General features: G+C 41.6%; 1 protein-coding gene across 1 annotated transcript; it reads left to right on the forward strand.

Moving 5' to 3' along the window:
- Nucleotides 1-771: 771 nt before the first annotated feature.
- Nucleotides 772-27968, forward strand: YBX3 (Y-box binding protein 3). The gene is given in 11 exon segments (XM_045873854.2): nt 772-1057; nt 1059-1276; nt 5476-5539; nt 6803-6836; nt 9681-9770; nt 13509-13631; nt 17698-17901; nt 23468-23565; nt 25120-25291; nt 25931-26030; nt 27403-27968. Coding segments are annotated over 10 exon segments (1098 nt in total). The 5' UTR covers nt 772-1028; the 3' UTR covers nt 25997-26030; nt 27403-27968.
- Nucleotides 27969-27996: the final 28 nt, after the last annotated feature.

Raw genomic sequence — 27996 nt, forward strand, 5'->3', positions numbered from 1 at the left:
GTATAGGTAAAGAACACCACATACCCCTAAATTCCAAATAGGCGCTGGGTGCAGGTCATACGTAGTCCCTCTGGCCATGTGTCTAGCATAGTCCAGGGCCTTCTCTAAAGGCCATGTGGACACTTCAAACTGGGAATATGTTTACCGGGTGATCTGTTTCTCTGTACCCCCATCCCTGAAGCTAAGCGGGCTCAGTTGCTTAAGCTTTCACCAGCAGTGAGCTACAATTGGAGCAGAAGGTAGGATGTGAATTTATTCTCTGACGTTTCCACTTCGATTTCCTTACCTGTGGGTTATAGATAAGATTATCCGTAAGTTATCGCTTAGGAATAAGCAGTCAAGCAGAGTTAAGATTTTGTTTCATTCTTAATTGTTTTGTCAGAAATAGTTTCTGGCACTTCATAAACGTCGAACGAATAAACATAAAGGGCTTAAAAACCGTGCTTGGGAGAGAAGCCCCGCGTAATTTGGATGCCCTGTTTTCCTCCGCCCAAAGGTCAGTCTCAAGGTGTCAAGATGCCGCGAGGAAGGGGCCCCGCTACCCCGCTCCAACTAAGGGCCAGCAGCGCGTGCTCCTCAGCGAACCCCAGACTGCGACGCAGAGCTCCCCCAGGCTTCCCCCCGACTCTCCAACTCGGCCCCTGCGCCCCGGGCCCGGGCGGACTGGTGGCTTGGAAAGGGCACCGGGCGCCTTTAAATGCTAATGAGGTCGTGCCCGGCTCGGAAGCCGACTTTCCCCACCCTCTTCCCTGCCCGCCCTTCCCTCCCCGGCCGGTGCGCCGCCTGGAAAAACTTGTGCGGGGCCATTTTTGGGGCAGTAAGATCGAGCGAGGAGCCCGAGCGCGAGCGCGCAGCCCGAGAGCTCGAGCCGCCTCCGCCGCGAGACCCCCACCGCGGCCGCCGCCGCCGCCGGCGCCGCGAGAGCCGCACCGGCCTCCCCGAGAGCGAGCCCCGGCCGCCGCGCCCCAGCCGCGCTAACCGCCGACCAACCGCCACCCAGGTGCCCGACTGAGAGCAGAGGCGGCGGCATGAGCGAGGCGGGCGAGGCCACCACCACCCCCCCCCCCCCTCCCGCAGGCTCCGGCGGAGGCGGCCGCCGCGGCCCCCCAGGACCCCGCGCCCAAGAGCCCGGTGGGCGGCGGCGCGCCCCCGGCCGCGGCCCCGGCGCCCGCCGCCCTCGTCGCGGGAAGCCCCGGCGGGGACGCGGCCCCCGGCACCGCGGCCCCCGCCTCTTCGGCCCCCGCCGGCAGCGAAGACGCGGAGAAGAAAGTTCTCGGTGAGTCAGGCCGCGGAGGGTGGGGGCTGCTCCGAGGGGGGCCGCCCCGCTGCATTTCGCACCCGGGCGGCAGAGTGACGGTGGCGTCCCCAGCGCTGGTGGCCGCAGCCGGGCGGCCCTGCAGAGGCTCCCGCGGGAGCGCGCGGCGCCGGGCGCGCCTGGCTGTCCCGTGCGCGCCTCTCCCGGCCCCGGGCCGGCAGGTTGGGGTCCTAACTTCTGTCACTTAGGCGCGAGCCCTGCCACACCTTCCCGTAGTGGCGAATACTTCGGTCCAAAGAGGAAGGGAGCGACGGTCTGGGAGGGGGACCCAGGGTAGGGATGGATGTGGATGCAGGGGAGGGACAGACACGTGGGACGGGGACTGTGCAGTCCTCGCTTGGGATCTGGGTGAGGTGAGGATGTCCCTCCGGGAAAGGTGGGGGCTAGGGGCCCACGGAGGGCAAGGTGGAGAGGCTTCTTGCTGAGAAGGCTCAGGTGTCTGTCCCGGACGCCCTTCCCACATGGGCACGGGAAAGACGCCATGCTTCTGTCGGCCACATGCCGGCTAAGAGGTGTTGCAATCCTCTGCGGGAAACTTGGGTCTCGGTCCCACGTCCTCCTCCCTCCCTCTGCCCACTGCTGAAAAGAACCATTCAGGGTTTACCAGTCGCTTACGCGTTTTCTTCTTCCCGGACTGTGGGAATGCACTTGGTGCAGCAGCTGAAAAAACTTCGTCCATAGGGTGGGTATGACGTTTGTTCAGAACATCCTTATCTTGGGACTTGTAACTTACGAAAACAGATGGGAAGATGAGACGTTCAGGTTGGTGGGGCAGAGCAGCAGAAAGGGTTTCTGTTGTCATTGTTGGTTTTGTCGCCTATTTCAGCGTTCTCGAGGCTGAACGAATGCCCTGTGTGAGGCTTTAAAGCGGGTTTACAAAGCAGGTGGGTGGTGAATAAACTCTGAAGGGTGTGTGCATATGTCATGCACTCTTTTTATTTATTTATTTTATTTTATTTTATTTATTTATTTGAGTGAGAATGAGAGAGCATGAGAGGGGGAGGGTCAGAGGGAGAAGCAGACTCCCTGCCGAGCAGGGAGCCCGATGCGGGACTCGATCCCGGGACTCCAGGATCATGACCTGAGCCGAAGGCAGTCGCTTAACCGACTGAGCCACCCAGGCGCCCCAATGCACTCTTTTTAAACGGGAAAGTTAGGAGACGGTGTAGGATGCTTCAGAGCAATTTCCAATATGTGGGGTGGGGCCTGTTTGATCTCTCTGAGCCTTGCCTACTCAATTTCCTAGGAAGAAAATTGAAGGAATAAGGTGAAGAAAGTAATACAATTCCATGTCTCCCCCCCCCCCCCCCCCCCAAGGCCTGTTTTCTTGTTCTTCCAGAGCTTTTACTCAGTTACTGGGGGACAACATGCTAAATGTAACCTGTGTAGGTTAAGAAACAAAATTGCCCTCCTTTTTTTGCTGGACTAAAAGTTACTTCAGTCTAGTCACTGTTGTATTGGGATGTTGTTTCCAACAAGTGTTTCTTGGAACATTTCCATGCAAAATGTCTGAGAGAGACAACCTTGTCTTAACCAAAGCAGTGTTAAGGTATATTCTTAATACTCATTTTTGTATACAGGAAAGCTTTCAGGTTTTCACTTGATCCTTGTACCCTTCTGGATCTAAACTAAACTGCTGGATTTTAAACTGAAGCAGAGGGGTACCTGGGTGGCTCAGTCGATAAGCGTCTGCCTTTGGCTCAGGTCATGATCCCAGGACCCTGGGATCAAGCCCTGCATCTGGCTCCCTGCTCAGCGGGAAGCCTGCTTTTCTCTCTCCCACTCCCCCTACTTGTGTTCCCTCTCTCACTGTGTCTCTCTCTGTCAAATAGATAAATAAATAAAAATCTTAAAAAAAAAATAGAATCTTAAATTAAAAAAAAAAGAAACTGAAGCAGATATCTTTAAAGATGAAAGGAACAGATAAATTAACTTTTCACCAACTGCTGTTAAGCCTCTACCACATCCCAGGTGATGATTCTGGAGGTCTTTCATCTTTCCACTGTAACTCCAACTCTTAAAATGAAGGACAGCCTTCTACATGACATTTCGACACTGTTTGTCCCTGTCCAGTGTGTTCTGCCATCTTCTTTCCTTTGCCAGGCAAACACATGGGTGCCTAAAATGTGCAAGGCACAGTGCTGACTGAAGTGGAATTCTGCTTTTGGATTCTCCCATTCTGGTTCCTGCAAACAGTCCTTAACTTCAGTGGATAACCATAGGCCACAGATAGTTTACCTGAGTGAAAGAAAACTTTCCTAATAAACATCCTAGAAGCCATATGGTCTTCCTCTGAACTACCCCATCCCCTTCCTCCTTTGGGTATGTGAAGTGAGTTTATGGTTTTAAAGCAAGAGGTGTGCATGAAAATTCGATCCTGTAACATTGTTGGAGATATTTGTGGAATTAGGACATTTTAAAAAACTACTTTGGGGAGTAAAAATGGCCTTCAGCCTGGATTGAAGTTAGACTTAAAAATTTCATCTTTTTTCCTATTAGTGTTGCCTTTCTAATCAAGATTATTCCTTTGACAGTGCTAGACGTTAACTGTATGGAAATGAATCAAAGAGTTCCTATCTTTATATTTTCCCAGGTCATTAATTTTGGGTCAAATGAAAGGAGGCACAAAAAGCCTATCATTTGAAATAATGTTTGACTAAAAAGCATATGATTTATCAAAAATGAGCCTCTTCTGTGTACATTTAGATCTAATACAGGTTGTTTTTTTTTTTTTTTTCTTCTTCTTTGACCTGTTGCTCTGATTAGAATGGCCTAAAACTGAAGATTCCAATGGTTCAATCTCTTCATTGGAGAGATCTTTGTTACTTGGACATAGAGCTGGAGATTGCTTAGTCAGTGGTGGGCTGAATGACTTTAGAGGCATAATGAGTTCTTTTTTTTTTTTTTTTTCTTTTTACAGAGAGCTAAAATACTTCCTTAGGCATATCAGTATAGCAAAACAGTGGAAAGCATCTGCCCACAACCAAGCAAGTGTTAATTACTATTTTAGTCTTGAATTTAAAAACTGAATCCTTATTGTTTATCCTTGAAGTTATCAACTTTGTATCTCATAGAGAGGCAGCATGGATTAATTTGTTACTTTCATTCTCTACTAAGTCTTTTTTTTTTTTTTAACCTTACTCTTATTGTCATATTTCCTGTTTCATTGAGTCTTGATAATTGCTTTATGTGTTTCCTGAATTTAGATGTAGGCGTTTCCTAGAGGTTCTGAATTTAGCATTCACAGTTGATTCAAAGGAGTCTTCTCAAATCATGCTTAATGGCTGACATATGAATCTCTGAAGTGCAAGTTAATATGACCATATTATGTAGATTCCTTCTCTTGGATTCTGTTGAAGTCTGGTGTTGTACAGAAATTGTCCTACTCATGATGGAACGTTGAGACAATCAGGTTAAAGAGGGGGATTTTGTAAAAAATGCTGAGTTTGACTCTCACCAACTGCAGGGAGTAGGATAAACAATGAAACAGAAGCCCAAATTCATCACTACGGTTTGGAAAGGCCTGTTACATCATGCCTAGGGGTGGTGAGTACAAACTGGGATTGAGACAGCATCAGTTCTATTATTACTCTTTGACTCCTCTGATAGGCCCCCATCTGGCAACTAGACAAGTTACTTTATGTCTTTGTAGATTAGCTACAAAACAGTAGCTTTGTAGGAGCTACTGTTTCTCTTACTAAAGTTTGCCTTATATGTCAGAGTGTGAAAGTGATGTGTTAGGGTCATTGGTACTTTGTTCATCTATCTACCGTCTCTTTCATTGTGACCCTTCTTTTGTACTTAGAAAATTTTTCAGCATTAAAACTTTGATCTTAAAGAGTATTTTTTGTTTGTTTTTTTTCCTTAAACAGTGTTTCCCAATTTTAATTATTGCAGAATTGTATAGACTTACGACCACTCCTTTTCTTATGACTTTACTGAAAAGTTTAACAAGGAAGAGAAGTTTCGTCTTCTGAAAAGTATTTTCCTATGATATCTTCCCTTGCTCCATTTTCTTTTCCGAATATATTTTAGAATTAAGCCTTTAATGGTTTCCTCAGGTATGTTTAGGCTTTAAATAATGCTATCAAGACCTTATTGATACGAGCTTTATCTCTTTGTAGGTCAGATACTAATTTATCTGCTTAATCTTATTTTAGCCACCAAAGTCCTTGGCACTGTCAAATGGTTCAACGTCAGAAATGGATATGGATTTATAAATCGGTATGTGTGTGTATCTCCGTATATGTTTTAAATGCATGCTTACTTTATGGCACCAGAAGTTTGTAAATCCTTTACCATACTTTTTAAATGGCTTATGTAAGTTTTTTGTTTGTTTGTTTGTTTGTTTTGTTTTTAATTGATGTCTGGAGTAAGTTTTAAGATTTGTAAGCACTGTCAGCATTCTCATTTCTAAGCTACTGGTGTTAAATGTTAATTAAAATACATTTCCAGAATACTGATAAATAACGTATTTTATAAAATTCAGTCATTAAAAGAGAAAAGGTGAGGGAGATGAATGAGAAATGGGAAGGGCCTTAGGATAATTGGGACCATATCCCTAATTTCACAGATGGAGAAATGGAATCTTAGACTGGTTAAGCAACTTTCCTCAGGTCACACAACTAGTGAGTAATTGAGCTGGATCTGTAACCCAGGTCTGTCCCAAGTCCTGTGTAGAAAGTGTAGTGTTTTCTTTAAAAATGGTAACTTCGGGACGCCTGGGTGGCTCAGTCGTTAAGCGGCTGCCTTCGGCTCAGGTCATGACCCCCAGGGTCCTGGGATCGAGTCCCACATCTGGCTCCTTGCTCAGTGGGGAGCCTGCTTCTCCCTCTTCTGCTCCCCCTGCTTGTGCTCTCTCTCTTTGACAAATAAATAAAATCTCAAAAAAATAAAAATAAACAATGGTAACTTCTAGCCATGTAAAAACGAGAACACAACTGTAGGCTGTTGGGAGTATGATGAAGTTTTTACATGATATTGTCATTTTCTTTGCCCCCCGCCCCCTTAAAAATGCCTTAATTTCTTCCTTATCTGATTTGGTGGGGTGGGGGGTGAGTTAGGGCAGGAAGGAATGGGGGGGGGGTGGTGGTGCTGTTTTAGGTTTCAGTGTAAGGAGAGCCTAGTTCACAGCTGTGCCCTGTCCTTTTAACTGTCTTACTTTGCTTTTACTGGGAGGGAAATCTCAGGCTCTGATTACATTCCACATGATTTAGGAGGAGATGAGAGGGAAGGGATATTTCTGTAGAATCTGTACACTTGGATCTAAGCACTCCGGTAATATGGAGGGGTAAGACAGGTATCTGGCAGGTTTGGAAGTTTTTCACAAGGACTGATTCCAGGCATCTGAATTAAGTTGAGAGGATAAACAAAAATTTATGTTGTCTTTTTGAAGTCTTGGGATCTAAACTCATAAAAGCATCTGTTCTTTTAAGTTTTTCCATATACCTAGTACTTTTATTTATGAACTTTTTTGTCTCCCAACAGAAATGACACCAAAGAAGATGTATTTGTACATCAGGTAAGAGGGATAATAAATGTTACATTTCTTATGTGAGGAGGGGGGCGTCTGTAATCTGCTGTTGTCTCTTTTCGAAAATGAAGTCCTATATACTATTATTCTACTCTGAACTCTTATTGTGATTTTTATTTTTGCAGGGGCGCTCACGTCCACATTTTAAGATTGGCAGATAAACTCTTCTGTCCCATCATATTAACTGTTTTGAGTTTTTACGTTTGCAGTAATATTCAAATGGAGTAATAATCAGTTAGACCAGGTTCTAATTTTTAAAGCCTTTGAGGCCTTAACAAAATTTTGTTTCCATGTTAGCATCTTATTTTCCTGACTTTGTGGTTCCTCCTTAGTGTTTGGCTGGAACTGATCTGGCTTTTGCCTGGGTGGGTCTTGGTTAAAGCCCTTCTACCAGAGTAACTCTGACTTGAGGTAAATAAAGCACAGCGAAGCAGATGGTTAAGAGTCTGTGTATCCAAGACATGAGAAAACTCCCCAATTCCCAGGATAGTCCTCATTCCTGTTAAAATGAGGCATGGTTAGCACATGTCCAGGTCAAAAGGTCCACGTTCCCTTGGATTCGAAAGAAATGTAGAAAACGGGTAAAATATGGGAAACACAGGCTTGTCTGCTCCTGGGATCTCTGTCTTCACTTTCCTGGCCTGGGATGCTATTTATTTCATTGTGTATCCTGGACTTGTTTTACAATATTGGTTAAAAGAAGAAATGCTTCCCCTTGTTATTTTTGTGTATTTAAGTTTCATTGAGTTGTCTCAAATATGTGGGGAGCTCTTAGTGCACAGCAGGGAAGTATGGAGCCAGGTCCTAACACCAGTACGTTTACCTGCAGGGCTCTGTCAAGCCTCTGGTTTTCTGCGTTTTTGTCTCCTCCTGGTTAGGATTGTGAATTTGAGGTGGGTGTGGTGACTGGAGCTGGTGATGTCGAGGATTAAGCTCTGTAGTTGTGGTTTCTCTTGTTTACATTTCTGCTTGACTGGATGTGTATCAGTTCTACCTAGATACTCTGAATAGATTTTTTTGTCGTTGTTGAGATACAGTGACTTTTAAAGTCGTAACAGACTGAAAGAAAGTGTTGCTTATAATACCTAGAAGTTAATAGACCTTTTGGGTAAAGAACTCTGTTTGGTGACAGCTGCAGTGAAAGGACCTCACAAGTTTCTGTACTGGTCGCCAGCATCACTAGCCTGCAAGTATATGACCTGATTCCAGTCCCTATGAGGTTGTGTGGTGAGTCACCTCAATGTGTTGAGGCCTGCCCAGTTCAACAGGAAAAAGGGAACGAGCCGGCAGGGAGGGGCTGCTTTTGGAATGGCTGACTGTTCTAACTGCGGGAGCATATATCCTGTCCTGAGCTGCCTTTCTTCCTCTGTGGGTCCGGTCTCTGTGCTATTGGCTCATTTTTTTCCCTCCTCCCTCCCACTCAGAGTAAGGGAAGGGCTGGATTACACATGCTTAATCGCTTTATAAAATAAGGTTGACCTAGTTCCACAGAAACTCGGAGCCCCTTTAACTATTTAGAGATACCAACTAAAGAAATGGAAATTCATTGCAGAAATTATTGTCTCCCTTCCACTGACTGAGAAAGGGAAGCTTTTTCATAGGCAGATATTTAGGTGCACGTGTCTCATGCAGCATAATATCTTCTCAACCTTTCAGTGCATCATCAGGGAATGTGTAGGGAAGAGTGAGAGATGAATGGTGTGATGGGGAAAATATTAAATAAATATCATAGATACAGTGCAGGGGTATGAATTTCTCCTACCCACGCCCTGTACTTTCCCCACCAGGCTGTATCTTTAGGTCTTCAGCTAAATCACTAACCAGCCTCATGTTTCCTTATGCATAAAATGGGGGGAGGTGGGGAAGAGGCCAGATTATGATTATCAGTAATGTTTCATTCCTGAGATAATTTTGTGTATTCCGTCAGAAAATATCCTTCTTGGGGCGGCTGGGTGATAGACATTGGGGAGGGTATGTGCTATGGTGAGCGCTGTGAATTGTGTAAGACTTGAATCACAGACCTGTACCGCTGAAACAAATAATACGTTATATGTTAAAAAAAAAAAAAAAAAAAGATAGTAGGAAGGGAGAAATGAAGGGGGGGAAATCGGTGGGGGAGACGAACCATGAGAGACTGTGGACTCTGAGAAACAAACTGAGGGTTCTAGAGGGGAGGGGGTTGGGGGGTGAGTGGGCCCGATGATGGGTATTAAAGAGGGCACGTACTGAATGGAGCACTGGGTGTTATATGCAAACAATGAATCATGGAACACTACATCAAAAACTAATGATGTAATGTGTGGTGATTAACATAACATAATAAAAAAGAAGTATGCTTCTGGCACTTTTAAATTCCTTTTTTTCTATTCTTCATCATCCTTCCACTCCTTCCTATATTTTACAATTCCTCTTGAGGTTAGCAGTTTCTCTTGTCCATAGAAACCTCTCTATGTGAAATGTGTATTTGTGTATTTACGTAAGATTTCATGAAGGCATTGCCCCCCCACCACTGATGGAGGTCCAGTCTGAATCTTAGGTACTTAATAGTTTGAGGGAACTAATAGTATCCAATATTATGATCAGGTTGTAACAAAACTGTGTATTAACTAAACATTCTGTTTAATCCACCTATCAAGAAGAATTGCAAAAGATAACATGAATCAAGAAAATAATGTGGAACATAGTTTTACAGTGTTTTTTGTTTGTTTTGGAAATCCAGGTTAGTGGGAGAATGATACTTTTAAAAAGTAATATGTACAATAAACTTGAAAGATGAAATCTGTGGCCAATATTGATGTATACTTCATTTAGAATTTTCTGTTCTCTCGACAGACTGCCATCAAGAAGAATAACCCACGGAAATATCTGCGCAGTGTAGGAGATGGAGAAACTGTAGAGTTTGATGTGGTTGAAGGAGAGAAGGTGAGAGACTGTTGTGGTTGGGTATCAAAGTGTGCAGGCACATGGTTTTCTTGCATAATAAATGGTTTCTCGGCCCCTTTTGAATTAATGTTACTTTGGATTTTTGACAGGAAGAAGTGACTTTTTTAAGGAGAAAATTTTTGATTATTGAATATCATTATAAACATTCTTTGATATGTTATAAAAGGGCATTTTAATTTCTCAATAAATGCTGAACCCTGTTCAACTATGGAGGGAGAAGCTAATTTTTCAAAATTTAAAGGAGATACTTTATTTTGGTACCAAATATATATTCAAGTGTAGATTAAAATTTAACTTTTGTAGTATTTTTTTTTTTTTTTTTAAATCAAGAGTCGGCTGCTCAACCGACTGAGCCACCCAGGGGCCCACGGTTGCCTTATACTGTTTATTTTATTTATTTATTTATTTTTAAAGGTTTTATTTATTCATTTGACAGAGAGAGAGAGATAGTGAGAGCAGGAACACAAGCGGGGGAGTGGGAGAGAGAGAAGCAGGCTTCCCGTAGAGCAGGGAGCCTGACGCGGGGCTCGATCCCAGGACCCTGGGATCATGACCTGAGCCGTAGGCAGACGCCCAACGACTGAGCCACCAAGGCGCCCCTGTAGTATTTTTTTTAAAGTCATCTCTGTGTCCAACACGGGGCTCGAACTCACGACCCCAAGATCAAGAGTTACATGCTTTACCAGCTGAGCCAGCCAGGCACCCATGACTTTCATAGTATTAAAAATAGATAAAAGTTGCTTTGGGGAAGATTTCCTTTTTATAAGCATAAAATTTTCATGCTGTGATTTGTAAGCACTTCTGCACAAATAATATACATTAAAGAATGTTTTAACCTCAATAAAGGATTCAAAAAAAATTTTTTTTTTTTTTTTAAAGATTTTATTTATTTATTTGAGAGACAGAGCATGAGAGGGGGGAGGGTCAGAGGGAGAAGCAGACTCCCTGCAGAGCGGGGAGCCGGATGTAGGACCTGATCCAGGGACTCCAGCATCATGAACTGAGCCGAAGGCAGTCGCTTAACCAACTGAGCCACCCAGGCGCCCCAAAATTCTTTTTAAAAGATTTACTTAGGGGCGCCTGGGTGGCTCAGTCGTTAAGCATCTGCCTTCGGCTCAGGTCATGATCCCAGGGTCCTGGGATCGAGTCCCACATCGGGCTCCCTGCTCGGCGGGAAGCCTGCTTCTCCCTCTCCCACTCCCCCTGCTTGTGTTCCTGCTCTCGCTGTCTCTCTCTCTCTGTCAAATAAATAAATAAAATCTTAAAAAATAAAAAAATAAAAAAATAAAAGATTTATTTATTTGAGAGAGAGAGAGAGTGCACATGAACACACAGAGGGAGAGGGAGAAACAGACTCCCCACTGAGCGGGGAGCTTGATACAGGGTTTGATCCTAGGACCCTGGGATCATGACCTGAGCCGAAGGAAGATGCTTAACCAACTGAGCCACACAGGCGCCCCAAGAAGATTCAAATTTTTTAAAAAGATTTATTTATTTATTTGAGAGAAAGAGCACGTGTGTGTGCACGCACTCGGGGGGGGCGGGGGCAAGGCAGCGGGGTTGGGGGGAGGGGAGGAGAGAATCTCAGAGACTCCCTGCTGAGCATGGAGCCCATTGCGGGGCTCAGTCTCATACCCTGAGATTGTGTCCTGAGCCGAAATCAATAGTCAGACTCTTGACCAACTGAGCCACCCGGGCACCCCAAAAGAAGATTCAAATTTAACGTAATCATTGTATTTTCTCCTTGGCTTGGATTTTGGAAAGCCAGGGGCATCTTCATAGACTGCGTAACAACTTTGTTCAGATGAAGAACAATACAAGAAGCTAATGGATCATCTTGTAATATATCTACAGAACTTTTGTTTTACACTGTTACATATTTATTCCAACATTAGTAATGTCCTTCATGCTTTGTTTTTAATCAATAGTCTGTTATAGATATCAATAAAACAATCTAGAATAAGAATAAAAACATTTAAAAACCATATATGATATAACTGCCGTAGAAGCTGTGGCAGCTAAACTAGAAACTGAGTGCATGACTGACTGACTACTGTGCATGTGCTCTTGGCACATACATGCACACCATTCCGTGGTCCACGTTCTTGATAGCTCTCAAGCTGTTCTGTTAAGAGAGAAAAAGTCACTGCATTCAATATAAAAATTTAAATGATTTCTTTACCAATGTGGTCCCTAGGCTGTCTTGCAAATCTGGAGTTTGAAATCATCCACCAGCAAATGCTGACCTGTAATGGTTTCTGTTATCCCATTGAACCCTTTAAATTTTGTGTTGCCAGGTTATTTTTGCCTCTGTATGTTTTCAGAACTTGAGGTTTTACAAATTGGTATAGAGTGTGATATAGACTCTTGAGTATCTTGTCTGAATTTTTTATATTTTTGAAGCATTATTTTACCTGTCCACATGAGGATAAGAATGGTAAGTCTGTTTCAAGGATAATAAGAAGGTCTAAAGTGGCACTACATTTGTGGAAACCTATGTCTTGCTAAATCAAGGACCTTCTTTTCTGTTGTTGCCAAGTTGGGAGGTTTCCTTCTCAATAACTCTGTGCCGGACGGAGCCACTTGAGCCTGTGAATAGCTCTTCTCTTAGTGTCCCTTAGAATCATACAGGTTTCAACATTTTTCTTTTTTTCATTTTTTATTTGTTTATTTATTTTTTATTATTATGTTAATCACCATAATATTATGTTAATCATCATCATTAGTTTTAGATGTAGTGTTCCATGATTCGTTTGTGTATAACACCCAGTGCTCCATGCAGAACGTGCCCTCTTTTTTTTTTTTTTTTTTAAGATTTTATTTATATGACAGAGACACAGCGAAGAGAGGGAACACAAGCAGGGGGAGTGGGAGAGGGAGAAGCAGGCTTCCCGCCGAGCAGGGAGCCTGATGCGGGGCTCGATCCCAGGGCCATGGGACCATGACCTGAGCCGAAGGCAGACGCTTAACCAACTGAGCCACCCAGGTGCCCCAGAACATGCCCTCTTTAATACCCATCACCAGGCTAACCCATCCTCCCACCCCCCTCCCCTCTAGAACCCTCACTTTGTTTTTCAGAGTCCATCGTCTCTCATGGTTCATCTCCCCCTCCCGATTTTCCCCCTTCATTCTTCCTTTTTTTAATAAAGATTTTATTTGAGACAGAGAGAGAGAGAGAGCACAAGCAGGGGGAGGGGCAGAGAGAGAGGGAGAAGCAGGCGCCCCCACTGAGCAGGGAGCCAGACTCAGGCTCAACCCCAGAACCCTGGGATCATGACCTGAGCTGAAGGCAGACGCTTAACTGACTGAGCGACCCAGGCATCCAGTTTCAACATTATTCTAAGAAGATAACATCTTCTTAGACGTTATTTTCCACTGAGGAACATTCTTCCTGGTCTAGCATTATTTTATAATCGCATATTTACCAGTTTATGTTCTTAAAGAGGTACATCCTGCTCTTGAACTTAGTATAACCAAACAAGAAGGAAAAGTTTAGGTTGTATGAGCAAAGAAACTACATTCTAATCAGTACACCAAGCACCTCACTCACCTTTTTAATACCTGGGTGTATCTTTGAGGTCACGATAGGAATTGTGAGTACATTCTGCCAGTCTTTAACATTCTGACTGTCCAAGACTGGGTTTTTTGGGGGTGGGGTGGGGGGTTAGTTCAGCTTCTTTTAATTTTGAGGCCATCTTTGTTCATTTTCTTTCCCAGGGTGCAGAAGCAGCCAATGTGACTGGACCAGATGGAGTCCCAGTAGAAGGGAGCCGTTATGCTGCTGATCGGCGCCGTTACAGACGTGGCTATTATGGCAGACGCCGTGGACCGCCCCGTAATGTATGTTGTCTCTCTTCCTAAACAGCGATTGAAAAAATTGTCACGTTTAAAATTAAGTGTACATACTTGGAGCAGATAGATGTATCTTCTCTTGGAGGCACAAGATGATTTTTTTTTTTTGGATGGAAAATTTTTAGTGTCCAGCATTTTTCTATTGCTAAAAGTCTCTCTGGACACTTGCCATTCAGAAGTTGTATCAGTTTGTACAAATTTGGCTGCAAGTAACAGACAATTATCTTTCAACAAGAAGGCTTAATTAAGATAGGCTGTGCCAGGGTTGTCAAAAGGGCTTTCTCTTTATTTGGCTCTTTTATCTGGCCAGAACCTAGTCATGTGGCATTCACTGGCAAAGGGGACTGGGATTTCCATGATTGGTATAAACCTGTTGTTCATCTCTTGGCACTAGCTCTGTTGACCTCTAAGAAAATAAGGGTTTGGTTGGCAAGGGAGAACGAGGAATAGCTTGGGAATAGGCAAAAAATAGTACTGACCACAGAAATATTAATTTACCTTGACTAAGTAACTATTTTATTTAGCATAGCATTTTCCCATTATTTTAAAGTAAAGAAGCAGTAAGTAATTCTCCAGATTTTTAGTTTTTTAGATTGGTAGCAATCCAGGTGGAAGGGTTTACAACCAAGTCTGTCTTACAGCTTACTTAGAAGGCTCAATTTAAAGTACTCTCAAGGCACCTAAAAAGAATCCCATTCATTTGCGGTCATGAGGATCCCATTAAATTTGAGTCATTTTTTGATGTTTCTAGAATTAGTACTTGGGATTGGCACCATAGAATAAAACTGAAGATGCTTTGTGAGCACTAGATTGTGGTTATGTGTATTATCCAAGGAAACCTTTTGAAAAATCTCACCAGAATAAAATGTCTGCAGAATGAGAATGATTTATCCCTATGCTTTGGTAGGTTTATATCTTTCTGCTTACCTTGATGCTTTCCCTCTTCATTCTGTCATCTTAACACCCTGCCCAAATTGGTTTTTATCAGATACCTGTTGACATTTTATTTTTGTTTCTGTATTTTTCTTTTCTCTCTTTTTTAAAATTTTATTGGTCTCTATTTTTATTTTTTTAAAGTTTTTAATTCCCAGTTAGTTAACATACAGTGTTATATAAGTTTCAGGTGTATAATACAGTAATTCAACACTTCCATACATCACCCAGTGCTCAACATGGCAAGTGCAGTCCTTAATCCCCATCGTCTATTTCATCCATCCTCCCCACCCCCCCTCCCCTAGTTCTATTATTTTTTTACCCATATTTTGCTTATCCTATTCGATTTTTAATAAAAACCTGTGCAGGGGGTGGGGAGTAGGAATGAGCTACTATAACATTTATTATATCAAGTTAATGTTGTCAAATTCATCACATTCACAGAACTCTAGTTTTGATGGCAGTTGACTCTTGGATAATATATGTTTGAATTGTGTAGGTGCCCTTAACCTGCAGATTTTTTTGGTGAATACAGTGCAGTAATGTAAATATATTTCCCTTATGATTTTCTTAAAAACATTATCTTTTCCATAGCTTACTTTACTGTAAGAATGTAGTATATCATATATATAACATATAAAGTGGGTGTTGATTGACTCTGTGTTATTATTAGGCTTCCAGGCAACCATAGGCCTTTAGTTAAGTTTTTGGGAAGTTAAAAGTTACACATGGATTTTTGACTGCATGGGGGTTAGCACCCCTAACCTTCACATTGTTCAAGGGCCAACTGTATTTTGATTACTAGGTTAATTCAGAAGTAAAAGTGGTAGAAAAACTTTAGTGAGAAATTTTTCTTTTTTTTTTTTAAGATTTTATTTATTTATTTGTCAGAGAGAGAGAGAGAGCGAACACACACGCAGGCAGAGGGAGAAGCAGGATCCCCGCTGAGTAAGGAGCCCGATGTCCAGGACTCTGGGATCATGACCTGAGCTGAAGGCAGACACTTAACCGACTGAGCCACCCAGGCGCCCCAAGAAATTTTTCTTTAAAGACTTTTCTCCTTAGCTGGAAAGAGCATGTTTGGCAATGGCAGTGCCATTATTCTTATTTTATAAAACTCTTAATGATTTGGCTGTATAAAACTCAAAAAAGATACAGAAAAGCCTAATAAGAATAATTTATGCAGTCTCACACTTACTATTTTGGTGTATATTTTCTATGCTAATATGTTCTTACGTAGTTGGACATTGTGTCTGATGCAGGTTTTATGAAGTGTAGAATGGCTTGATTGTTTTGAAATTAGACTAGTTGAGGCTATAGTTGAAACTTTTCCTCTTTTGGGAATTTAGTTGCCCATGTGGTGGTTGGTTCTGGAGGGTTCTAAATCTTAAATATCCTCACTTCCAAAGGAAATAGGTCATTATTTTATTAGTTTTTAATTCATTCATTTTTGAAAACTATAGTTACTTCTCTTGACTACCTTTGGCATTTGCATATCTATATCCTTTAAGATTTGATATAAATTCTTTGAGGGATGTTTGGATGTTTGTTTTTTTTTTTTAAAGATTTTATTTATTTATTTGACAGAGACAGAGATAGTGAGAGCAGGAACACAAGCCCTGGGAGTGGGAGAGGGAGAGCAGGCTTCCCGCCGAGGAGGGAACCCGATGTGGGACTTGATCCCAGGACCCTGGGATCATGACCTGAACTGAAGGCAGACGCTTAACGACTGAGCCACCCAGGCACCCTGGATGTTTGTTTTTTAATATAAAATATTAGTATGTGATAATGGTAGCTAAAATACAGGAAAAAATCTAAGGCCGGTAGTTTCCTTTGTTAATAAGGCCTATATTTAGAAACTGCCTGTTATCTTTAACTTACTACTATAAAAGTGCAATTAAAACTTTATTCCAAAACATATGAAAAGAATCATGCCGTAAGTCAGTGGTTCTCAAACTTTTGGTTTTTGGACCCATTGATATGCTTAAATTTTTTTAAAAAAGGTTTTATTTATTTATTTATTTGACAGAGAGAGAGAGAGAGAGAGAGAGAAGAAGCAGGGGGAGAGGAAGAGGGAGAGGGAGAAGCTGGCTCCCCACTGAGCAGGGAGCCCCACATGGGGCTTGATCCCAGGACCCTGGGATCATGACCCGAGCCAGAGGCAGAGGCTTAACTGACGGAGCCACCCAGGTGCCCCATATGCTTAAATGTTATTGACGATCCCAGAGTTTTTGTTTATGTGTGTTTATATCTATTAATATTATATTAGCAATGAGAGCAGCCATTTAAAAGGTATTTAATTAATTTAAAATAAGCTCATTACACAAATATAAGTAATGTTTTTTAATGAAAACGGTGTTTTTAAATTGAGTGAGAAGAGATGTTCCTTTCTATTTTTGCAAATCTCTGATATTTGGTTTAATAGAAGCCAGCTGGATTTTCATATCTCATTCTGCATTTAGTCAGCTAAGAGGCTACGTGTCCTTGTAGCTTTTGGCGCCCCTCCACATACCCATGAGAGAATAAGAGGGAAAAAAGGCAAATATTGTCTTAGTAACGTTACAAGAATGTTTGAATTTCAGTACCAGCCCCCCACTCGGAAAGGTTTTCCAAGACCCTGTGCACACTTTGAGCACTGCTCCTGGAAGGTTGAACTCTTAGGACAAACATGTTGAGAACACCACAAAGTATTTTTTTTTTCTTGTTTTGTCCTGACTTTGCCCCCAGTGGATGGCAGATGTTGGGAGATACACATTTGGCGGAGCTAACTAATACCAACCTTGTATTTGGGTTTTTTTTGGGTGGTTGATCAACAGATAGTCACCAGTTCTAATTAGATGACTACTAAATTCATTATAGATTGATTGCTCTTGCTTCTCTGCTTCTTGATATTTTATCTGCACAGATCTACTTTGATCTTAATGTAGTTTATCCCAGGTAATCACATGATAACCTGGGTTAGATGCATTCTGTCTGTATGATAGAAGGGATTATTCTTTTTGGGGAGGTTTTTTTGTTTTGTTTTGTTTTCTTTTCTTTTGGGGGTAGTCCTCCTAAGCGGTATTCTTTGGTTCTGTCCTTGCTGAAACTTCTTCTGAATCTCTGTTTCTTTGCTTGCTAGTACGCTGGGGAGGAGGAGGAGGAAGGGAGCGGCAGCAGTGAAGGATTTGAGCCCCCTGCCACTGACGGGCAGTTCTCTGGGGCCCGGAGTCAGCTGCGCCGCCCCCAGTATCGCCCTCAGTACCGGAGGCGGTTCCCGCCTTACCACGTGGGACAGACCTTTGACCGCCGCTCCCGGGTCTTTCCCCATCCCAACAGAATGCAGGTAAAATTGCACCTGGGACTTGTCGTCTTCAGCAGTCCTCACCCCTCCGTCCTTCCTCTGCCTTCTCTTCCTCCTCCTCCTCCAACACCAGCCGCCGGGAGTCAAACCTTGCCTGTGGCTTCCTGATGCTACAGAAGCTGAGGCAAGGCCTTTAGTTAGGGTGCTTTTTCTGAGCAGCCATTCTCATAACAGAACCAGAAGCATAACCACAGGAGCCATGCCTGTAATTGGGCACCCTGGTGAATAGCATACCATTTAAAGCAGAGAGACAGATGGTTATGCATTAAGAGCTAGAACTCTGAAGTTAGCAGACCCGGATTTGAATCTTGCCTCTGCTACTTGAATCTGTGAGCTTTCGAGAAAACCAATTTAATCCTCATCCATTAACTGGGGGATAATAGGAAGGTATCTCACCCATGGATCTATGATGATTAAATTGAGGGTGAAGATTTTAGCACGCTCCTCAGGATAGATAAAATCTCTATTAAGTCTTTAATTTTTATGAGATGGCAATGATTATTCAGAAAACCTAATGTAGACGTGGTGATGGTTGATTAGTTACTGATTCTCCTTTTTTCCTGAAAAATACTGATATAGCTATTGTGAACTTGACCTATAATTAATAAACTTGTACCAACTTCACAATTCCCAGGAAACTTGGAAGACTTGGGATAGGATATCAGTTTTGTTGTCACTAGCTATAAATTTTTCCTCTTCGTGTCCTTGGTTTTTGTTTTCTGTTTTTCCACTAAGTGTTTTGACTGAACACTATGTTCAGTCTGTTCGTTGCTACCCATCTCCTATCCCATCACGCATGACTGTGTTCTTTCTACATTGCTTCTTGTTATTTCCCTTCCACTCTTTAACAGCTGTCCCTGACGAATGTGCTAAAAATAACAAGAAGACTTGCATATATAGAGAGATTGGGTCTATGAGGCATAGTAGGTTTCTTTAGGGCAGCATTCTGGGCTTCTAGGAAATGAGAGCAGGAAGAATCAGTGAGATTGTAATACACATTTATTTTTAGGGCATTAGTTGTACTTTCCTGAAATAATCTCTCTTAGTATTTATTTAGCATGTCCGTACGTATCATTTTTTTAGAACATGATGATTCTTTTTTCTATGTTTTTAAAATAAATTCTATTTCATCTTAGGAATTGAAGGTTCAGAGCAAAATGATTCTTCAGTGCTCTGTAGAGTGGCATTTGCACAAGCTGGTTGAAAGCTAATTTTGAGAAACATACGCTTATTCTGATAATTGCATGGAGTTGTTTTAACTTGAGCTGAATCTCTTACCCATTCCATATATGAAATAAAAGGTGTCCTTAGATTCCTTCAACATTTTTTCCTTACAGTCTTTCTAATACATACCATGTTTGGATGTCCAGTGATTAAAGAAATCTGCTTAAGGCAATCAAGAGCATCAAATGAAAATCCCTAAGACTCATCCTTCATACAGCTAGGCTACTTCAAGGTTGTTAGTGTAATGGCTTAAAAGTATAGAGAGATCTCTAGGATATTAAAATTACTGAGGTCAAATAGAGAAGTCTTTGCAAACATTTTCTACTACATAAATACTAAAATTTATTGAACACCACGGGGAAAAAATTATAAGATACAGGACAATAGTATTTCCCTTATGTACAAGGGACATATATAGCATGATACGTCAGTGACCAAGTGGTTTCTATTTTTTTAAAGATAATATTCTAGCTTAATTTTAATTTAGTTTTCACTTGCAAATTAAGTAGAACTGGTTACTGAGCTAATAGCCACTATTTGCATTCTTTGAGAAAAGAGGTATATGATAGAGAAGAGGGAGTATAAAATATTTGGCACTGACCAAGTGGCAGATGTTTGAAATCAGTGCTCATCCAGTCTTCCCTGTAGCTTTAGAAAATTGGCAGTGATTTCCATATTTTTGTTGGTGTTACAAATGAAGAGATTTGAGTATTTTTAAAAACTGGCAAACTTTTACCTGAGGTTGCGTGGGCAGGAAGTTGGGGAGCTTGATTTAAACTCAATCTCTTGCCGATGCTCTTCCCCTCTCACCATTCTAGTAAATTCTCATCCTTCATACATGTCAATTGCTGTTTCTGTCTGCTTTTTGTGACTCAAAGTTCCTGGGGAAGAGGCAACTTGGCTTGTTTAGAGCACTAAAGGGAGGCTTGTGTGGTTGGGACGGCTGTGAGCGAGGCTGCAAGGGGCCGGAGGTGCGATTAGGGTGGTATCTTAGAGCAGATCCAACCTGCCTGGTAGACTGGTAAGGACTGCTGACCTGCTCTAAATGTGACAGAAAGCCAGTAAAGGGATATAAACAGGGAAGACACATATTTAAGAGCTCATGGGACTATTTATGGAAGCTAGACCACAGGAGGCAGGGGTGGAAGTAGGGAGACCAGCTGCTGTAATCTCCCCATGTGGAGCTGGTCATGGCGTGGATGAGAATGCTAGCAGTGGAGGTGTGCTAAGTGGCCAGATTTAAAAATGTTTTAAACCTAGAAGTGATGGCATTTGATAATGGAGTGAATGTGTGGTGTGAGGAGTAAAGGATACCTCTGTGGTTTTTTATTTAAACAAATACAGTAAGACTGAAGAAAGATCGGGTTTGGGGGAAAGGTGGAAATCATCTGGAAATCTGCCCCCCCCCCCCTTAAATTTTACCTGGAGATGTGAAGTAGGCAGAAAAATAAAGCACAGTTGAGAGGGAGAACGTGGCTTGAGTTAGGAAGGTGTCATTTTAGGTAAGGTGGTTGACAAAGTCTTTGGGGTCATATTTGAAAAGATACCTAAATGAAGTGAGGGAGAGAATCTTTCAGGCACTGGGAAAGGCCAGGAACAGCAGAGGGAATGGCAGAGATAGAGGCCCAAGGGAGTCTGGGGAGGTGGGGGGTGGGGATGAGACTAGGTGGAACTTTGGGGTCATAAGGACAAATTAAAAGGCCTGGCAGGGGATGGGATTAACTATAAAATGAGTGTAGGTTGAAAATTGATCCTAGGACTGAGTCACTGATCCTAGGGCACACTGACAATGCAAGATGAAGATGAAGAAGGACCAGATAGGGAGAAGGTATTTCTTTCTTTCTTTTTTTTTTTTTTTAAAGATTTTATTTATTTGACAGAGAGAGAGATAGCGAGAGCAGGAACACAAGCAGGTGGAGTGGGAGAGGGAGAAGCAGGCTTCCTGCCAAGCAGGGAGCCCGATGTGGGACTCGATCCCAGGACCCTGGGATCATGACCTGAGCCGAAGGCAGACGCTTAACGAATGAGCCACCCAGGCGCCCCAGGGAGAAGGTATTTCAAAAAGGAAATGCTGTGTTAAATGCTGTTAAGCACAGGAAGTTGGGCTGAGAATTGATTACTGGATTTAATAACTTGGAGGTTTGTGGTCTGGTTAGAATGAATTCAAGAGAGCAAAGGGTGAGGAAGAAAAGGTATTATATTCTCCCTTAAGGTTTCTGTGGTGGTAGTGGTGGTGGTTTTCTTTTATATGTATGTCTGTAGAGGAACTCAAATGGGGCAGTAGCTGGAGGAGGATATGGGGTCAGGGCAAGGTTTTTGTTTGCTTTGATTTTGTTTTGACATTTAGTGAATTCTCTCCTGGCCTCCCTAACCTTTCCCTCCCCAACAACTTACTCCTAAAGGCATTATGGAGGGGCAAGTCAAATGTGCTCTCCATTCAGACCCCCATAGGCACATGTGTATATGTGTAACTCACACTGTAGATGTATAGATATATATTAGCGTGTGTGTGTGTGCCTTATTTCTGTCTACAGAAATGGCCTGGAAACAGAGACTCCTTGATAACATTGAGCATACCTGGTCCCCAATTTTTCATTCCTAAATACCATGCTCCAATAAAAAGAAGCTCTCTTGGAGAAATGGCTGATTTCAGAGCTGGGCCAGAGAAAGTACAATGTGAGCCTGGAACATCTTGTTGTGCCAAAAAGCAAGAAAGTACTCAAAGAATGTTAGAGACATGTCAGGGACACGAGCCAGCTTGAAAGGGTTCCCATTGGCCAGTAATGATAGTAACAGATTATAACTCATTGAATAAAATAGAAAACCATGAGTCTATACAGATACAAATACATAAATGAATATATTGAGAATTTGATGAGAAGAGAAATATTTACAGACTTTGAAAGTATTCTCAAGATCCTCATTAATGACAAAGAGGGAAAGAGTAAATTTACAGCGAAGTAGCCTTGGCAGAGACCACCTTAACTACTGACAGTGCACATTGTCAGTAACGATACAAACTGAAACCATATGCCATCCGACAGGATGCGATGAGAAGAATGCAGTGTGACTTTTGTGGCTTCTTTGCCAAAGATGCATAAGCTAAATCATGAGGAAACACCAAACAGCCCCAAATTGAATAAAATAACTGGCCTGTAATCTTTAAAAGTGTCAAGGTCATGAAAACCAAGTAAAGATCGAAGAACCGTTCCGGGCAAAGAGACAGCTAAATTCAGTGCATGTTCTGCATGGGTCTTTTTGCTGTCAAGGACATTATTGAACAACTGGTGAAGCTTGAACGGGGCCTGAGGATTAGGTTCTGTCCTTCCAACTTTTCTGTAAGTAAAGGATGGGTGCTATTTCAGCCTGTTTGTATGCCTGGATGGAAACGAAGGTGTAGAGAAGAGGGAAAACTACAATGAGGGGGAGGAGGGGGATCGCAAGTCAGAGTGTTTGAGGAGGTGACAGAGGAGTTGGCTTTGGATGTGAGCATGGACCACTCACCCAAGGTTAGGAGAGAGGAGAAAATTACAGCAAACGCAGGTGTCTGGGCAGATTTGAGCGTGAAAGAACGTGGAAATTCTTTGCTGGCTGCTTCTCTTTTCTTAGTGAAATAGGGAGAAGTAAGTAAGGGTTGTTAGTGTTGAGAAAAAGAAAGTTGAGATGTGGCTGTATTATAAAGAATTTTGGAGATGTGTCTTGTGGGTTTTGTTACTAGTTTTTAGTCACTTCTTTCTCTGGAAGTTCCACAATAAATGAATTTTATATCCCCAACTTAAAATAAATTTATCATCAGGAAAGTGTAATTTTATTATTTTTTAAAGGTTATACTTAAATAATGCAAAGAGATGAAAGGAAGACACCAGAGGTGAAGGTGTAGTTAGGAGGTGTGGGAAAATCTTTGAATGTAGAAACCATTAATGGTTGAAGGGATACCCTGTTCGTAGATTGAATCAGTGGGTCTGAGTTTGAAATGTGGAAAAGATTCTCATTGCTCAAATGTAATATATCATCGTATTTCCTTTTACAATGTAGGGTTTTTTTTGGTAAGAGACGAGTGGAACACTTCAAAATGTTAAGTTAGTATTATAAAATAAGGTGCTCTGTGATAGGCAAAAGACTGTTCTAGTGGAAATAAGTTTTTCTTTGCTATCACTCATGAAGACCTGTATCATCAGTACACAGTTCCCTGTTAAAGTTGACGGTTCTTGGCTTTATAATGAAGCATCTTTTTACTTAAAAATTCTGAATGCAACTATGGGCTCTATGTCTCTTATATCTGGTAGTATGACATTCATTTTCAGCTCTCACTGCCTTCTTGTAGGCTGGTGAGATTGGAGAGATGAAGGAGGGAGTCCCAGAGGGGGCACAACTTCAGGGACCAGTTCATCGAAATCCAACTTACCGCCCAAGGTACCGGAGGTAGGTGACATTTTTCACTAACGACCACGTGAAGCACTTGTGAGCAATAGTACAGTGGATGAGACTATTGTGGGCCTGTTTTATGGATCTGTAATAATAATTAGAAGAAGTGGCTGCATCCTAAGTTTTGGGGGACCTCTGCAGTATGCTTTCAGATGGCCGTGGGATATTTTCCTGCCACCTAACAAAATACTTAGGTATCTCTGTACCAAACTATTATTTGTATTTATTAACTGTCATATGGTGTGAATTAATATTTAATTTTTTATTATAAATATTTAATGAAATAAACAGTAAATTAATTGATGGGTAATTCAGTGGTAGAGCAACAAACGGAGGAAGAAGTGAGTGCCAAGAAGGTATTTGGGATACTGAATTGCGAAAACCAAAGGCAGTGTAGGTGGTAAGTCAGGCTACAGATCAGATTGTGTTTAAATTCCCACCTTGTACCTGTGTCTCCTTTTGGAGGTTCCTGGACTGTCAGACTTAAGTTACCAGGTCTCTAAGATGGACACTGAAGAGTATTTTACAATTTTTAAAAGTACTAATGAATCTAAGATAATGGTACCGGTTATAGTCTGCCCTCAGTAAACACGAGACATTATTACTACCAGTGATGTTCATATTAGTGAAGGAATAGGTTATTTGTGCTTTATCCCTTGTGAAGACTGAATTGGGCTAGACTCCATAAGATCCTTTTAAAGCTCTTGATATCATAAGCCTTTCTGTTCCTCTTCCTGGTCCTTGATGTAAGTGAAAAAAGTAGACCTTCACTATTGAAAGGAGGGTAAGTCTATTATTTTGGGAAAGGATTTGTACCACTTTGTGTCCTTTTTCCTCACAAGATTCATTCCAGTTTTAGACATAATCACTCCTAATGATTAATTACTAAGGACTTTCAAAAATAAGACACTTCATAGAAATGTCTTAATGAAAACAGAAAGGGGAGAGTGGTATATGTAGATTCCAGCTCTGTCAATCCCTGGCTGCACGATCATGGGAAAATTATATTTGATCTTTGTTGACCTGTAAAAAGCAGAGTTCCCCGTGGTTCAACCAAATACTTAGCGTCTCTACACTACTCTTGGTTTTCTCACTATAAATCCGACTTCCAGAGTTAGCATGGAAATGAAATGTTTGACACAAAAACATCCTGGCACAGGCTCTGGCACATAGTAGTGTTAGTTTTCCCCTATGTTTCATCCCCCTGCCCCCACTAAACTGCTTGAGGAGAGCAGATACCAGACAAAACTTTTCTTTTTCAATCTTCCTATCCTTGGTGCCTGGCAGGTGCCTAGCAGGATCATGCTATGTGTCCAGTGTATGTTTGTTCACTACAAGTAGGTATTCAGCTGGAGAGGGGAAAATAGTGGAAAGATAAGTTTGTTGGTTGGTTGGTTTTTCACAAAAATCTCCCTTCCATTTGCTGCATTAGCCTGTGTGTAATTCTAGCGATCAATACCGATCGCTTGATCTTAAAAAATAAAGATTATTCTGAGGCCCCCTGGCCTGTTGCACTTGTGCTCTTTTCTTTCGTCGCGTTCTCTGCCCTAGAGGCCCTCCTCGCCCCCGACCTGCCCCAGCTGTTGGCGAGGCTGAAGACAAAGAGAACCAACAAGCGGCCAGCGGTCCAAACCAGCCACCTGCTCGCCGCGGGTACCGGCGACCATACAACTATCGGCGTCGCCCCCGTCCTCCGAATGCTCCTTCACAGGACGGCAAAGAGGTAAATGCAGACACAGAGCGGGATGTTGCCGGATCACCCTTAATCATGTCAGACCCTGTTCAGTGTTCATCCTGAGAGTGCTTAGATAACCTGGTAACTGACAGTGATAGAGCATTTTATATAAAACGTTATTTATAATGACCTTCATAGCTATTTTATATCTAATACGACGTATTTCATATAAATGATAATGTTTTTAATATATAATATTTTGCTTAAGATCTATATCTATATATGTTATGGAGAGAGAGAATCCCCTGTACATAACACAAACCCAATATTTGAATTCAACTAATTAACATTCTCTGAAAGAATTATGCATACTAACGGAGATTCAGAATTAAAATGTTTAGGGCTCTCTGAACAAAGGACGGCATTTAGAGGGGAGCCTCTCTAAGCGCGTATTGAAAGCAGTTGGGTATCAGAGACTTTTTGTTATGGAGAGTGGTGCTGTTTAGTTGCCATTTATGGGCCTTTCTTCTGTGGTACTAAATTTTGACTCCTACTTAAGAATAGTTAATTTTGCACAGTGATTTACCTTCATAAGCAGCAAGTTCTAACTTTTGAGACCTTTTAGTCTTGAACTTTCCATTGTCATCTGGATCAGTTTCTGATTTGTGGTTTTGTTGCGTGTTTTAGACCAAGGCAGGCGACGCGCCATCTGAGAACCCCGCTCCAGCCACCGAGCAGAGCGGTGCTGAGTGACACCAGGCTCCCCAGGCACCTTCACCATCACCAGGTAAGAGCTCCCCAGGCTCGAGTTGATATTTTAAGTATTGTTGACTTCTAACCTGAACTAGTTCTGTGGTTCCTCTGGGCCGACCTTTCATCTCTTTTCGGATCCTCGAGAGAGAGTAGTTTTAGTGCTTAAGTATGGGATTTGACCTTATTTTGCTAGGCTTTTGGGGGCGTAAACATCAGATTTTTTTCTAGACAATTTTTAATACTAATACCTCTTAAGAAAACTTTGAAAGTTTTACTTTTGTGACACCTAGTGGCCAGTTTGAACGAGTTTGCTGTACAGAATAAACTTATGAGAGTTTTTTTCTTCCCTTTGATAACCAACAGAATTTATTTTGAGGCAGTGCAGCATAATGTGTGAGAGCCAAGAGGTTTCTGTACTCAGTGCAGGATCTCCTACTCATTTGCTGGATGCTATCTAGTGGTTTGTTTATCCTCTACTTCAGCAATGTCTGCTGTTGATAAAACAGGGATACCAACTAGACTACCTCACTAGGGTTGGTGTAGAGATTTATGAGAGAACAGGTATGAAGTGCTTGAACAGGGCATGGTAAAGCGCAACCTCTGGGTAAAGGTCAGCTTGCTGTCTTTATTGGTGTTGGAAAATTTATGTAGGTAAAATATAACTAGAAGGACTGACCCAATTGTGAAGCCACTTATATAGGAATTTAGAAGCCATAGTTGTTTTCATTCTGGGTTTTTTAGCTAGTAACTCCTGGGACTTAAATTTTTGAGTATTTCTTGGTTGTTGCCCTTTTCATTAAAGAATTAGCTTTTCGTTAAAAGAGTTTGTTAAACCCATAGCCTTCGGTCAGGTAGACATTTGCTATGCTGGGAATATTGTATTTTATCTCTGGGTTTTGTGGACAATATATCATAGAATTAAGCTCCCTATTTAAATTTGCCTGCATTAACTGAGAATTGTTTGAATCATTTGGCTGTAACCTTCTACTTAGTAACATTATTTCTAGGTCTCCTAAGGAAATAATCCAAAATACAGGGAAACAAATATTTCTACTATCTATAATCTAACATTGGGAAAGGGCTCGATTTGGGGGTATATTCATGTTAGGAAATATTGTGCAGCCACTAACATGATTATGAAGAATTAGTGATGCTGTAGTCTCATTTATTTGAGAAGGCTTCACGATGGTAATTTTAAATAGTTTTATAAAATTTTTACTACCACGTACTGAATGTTCTGGTTTATGATAAAAATGTTTTATTAAATGTATAGTTTACAAATCTATAGATGCAAGGATAGATTCCATTTCGAGCTTCTGAAATACCGTATTTTGAATTAACATTTTTGCCTTTTTATTCTTTAACTTTTGGTCATTTTGTCACTCTTGGTTTTAATTTTTTTCCAGGTGACCTAAAAAATTAATGACCATTAAAAAAAATAAAGCGTAAAGCAGACCATGACCTTAACCAACACCAAAGAAACATCCAAGCAATAATGTGGAAGACTCATAACCAAGATGTGGACATTAGAATGTTTACTATTATTCTTTATGAAACAGACAACTGCAAAAGGAAAAAGTCAGCCAATTTTTCTAGCAAGCTGAGATCCCGGGAATGCCTGCACAAAAGACAAGAGAGCAACCTCCCCAGTTTCAGCAACCACTAGGTTTATATTTTTTTCCTGGTTTTTACTGTTTTGGTAATATGAATTGAAAGAAGAAATATTAATACCACATGGGGAGAACCCCAACCAAAGAAATCTGAAATATATAGTAAATGCTTTTTTTTCCTTTTTTGTTCATTTTGGATGCTGGTGCTAAACTTCCAAGTGTCGTGATTTAAAAAGAAATTTTATGCCCTTATTTATTTCTAGGATGAGGGGAGGATAACATTTTTGCTTTCTTATGTGACTCTTTAAAAATGTGCAGTATGAAGTTCCTCAAAAATAAAATTTTTACCCTTGAAAGGAAAAGGTGTATGACTGGAGTATGTTTTCCTAT

The sequence above is a fragment of the Mirounga angustirostris genome, unplaced genomic scaffold, assembly GCF_029215605.1.
Source record: "Mirounga angustirostris isolate CCGP_5_RB_7025 unplaced genomic scaffold, mMirAng1.0.hap1 SCAF_5, whole genome shotgun sequence".
In the NCBI taxonomy this organism is placed as follows: Eukaryota; Metazoa; Chordata; class Mammalia; order Carnivora; family Phocidae; genus Mirounga; species Mirounga angustirostris.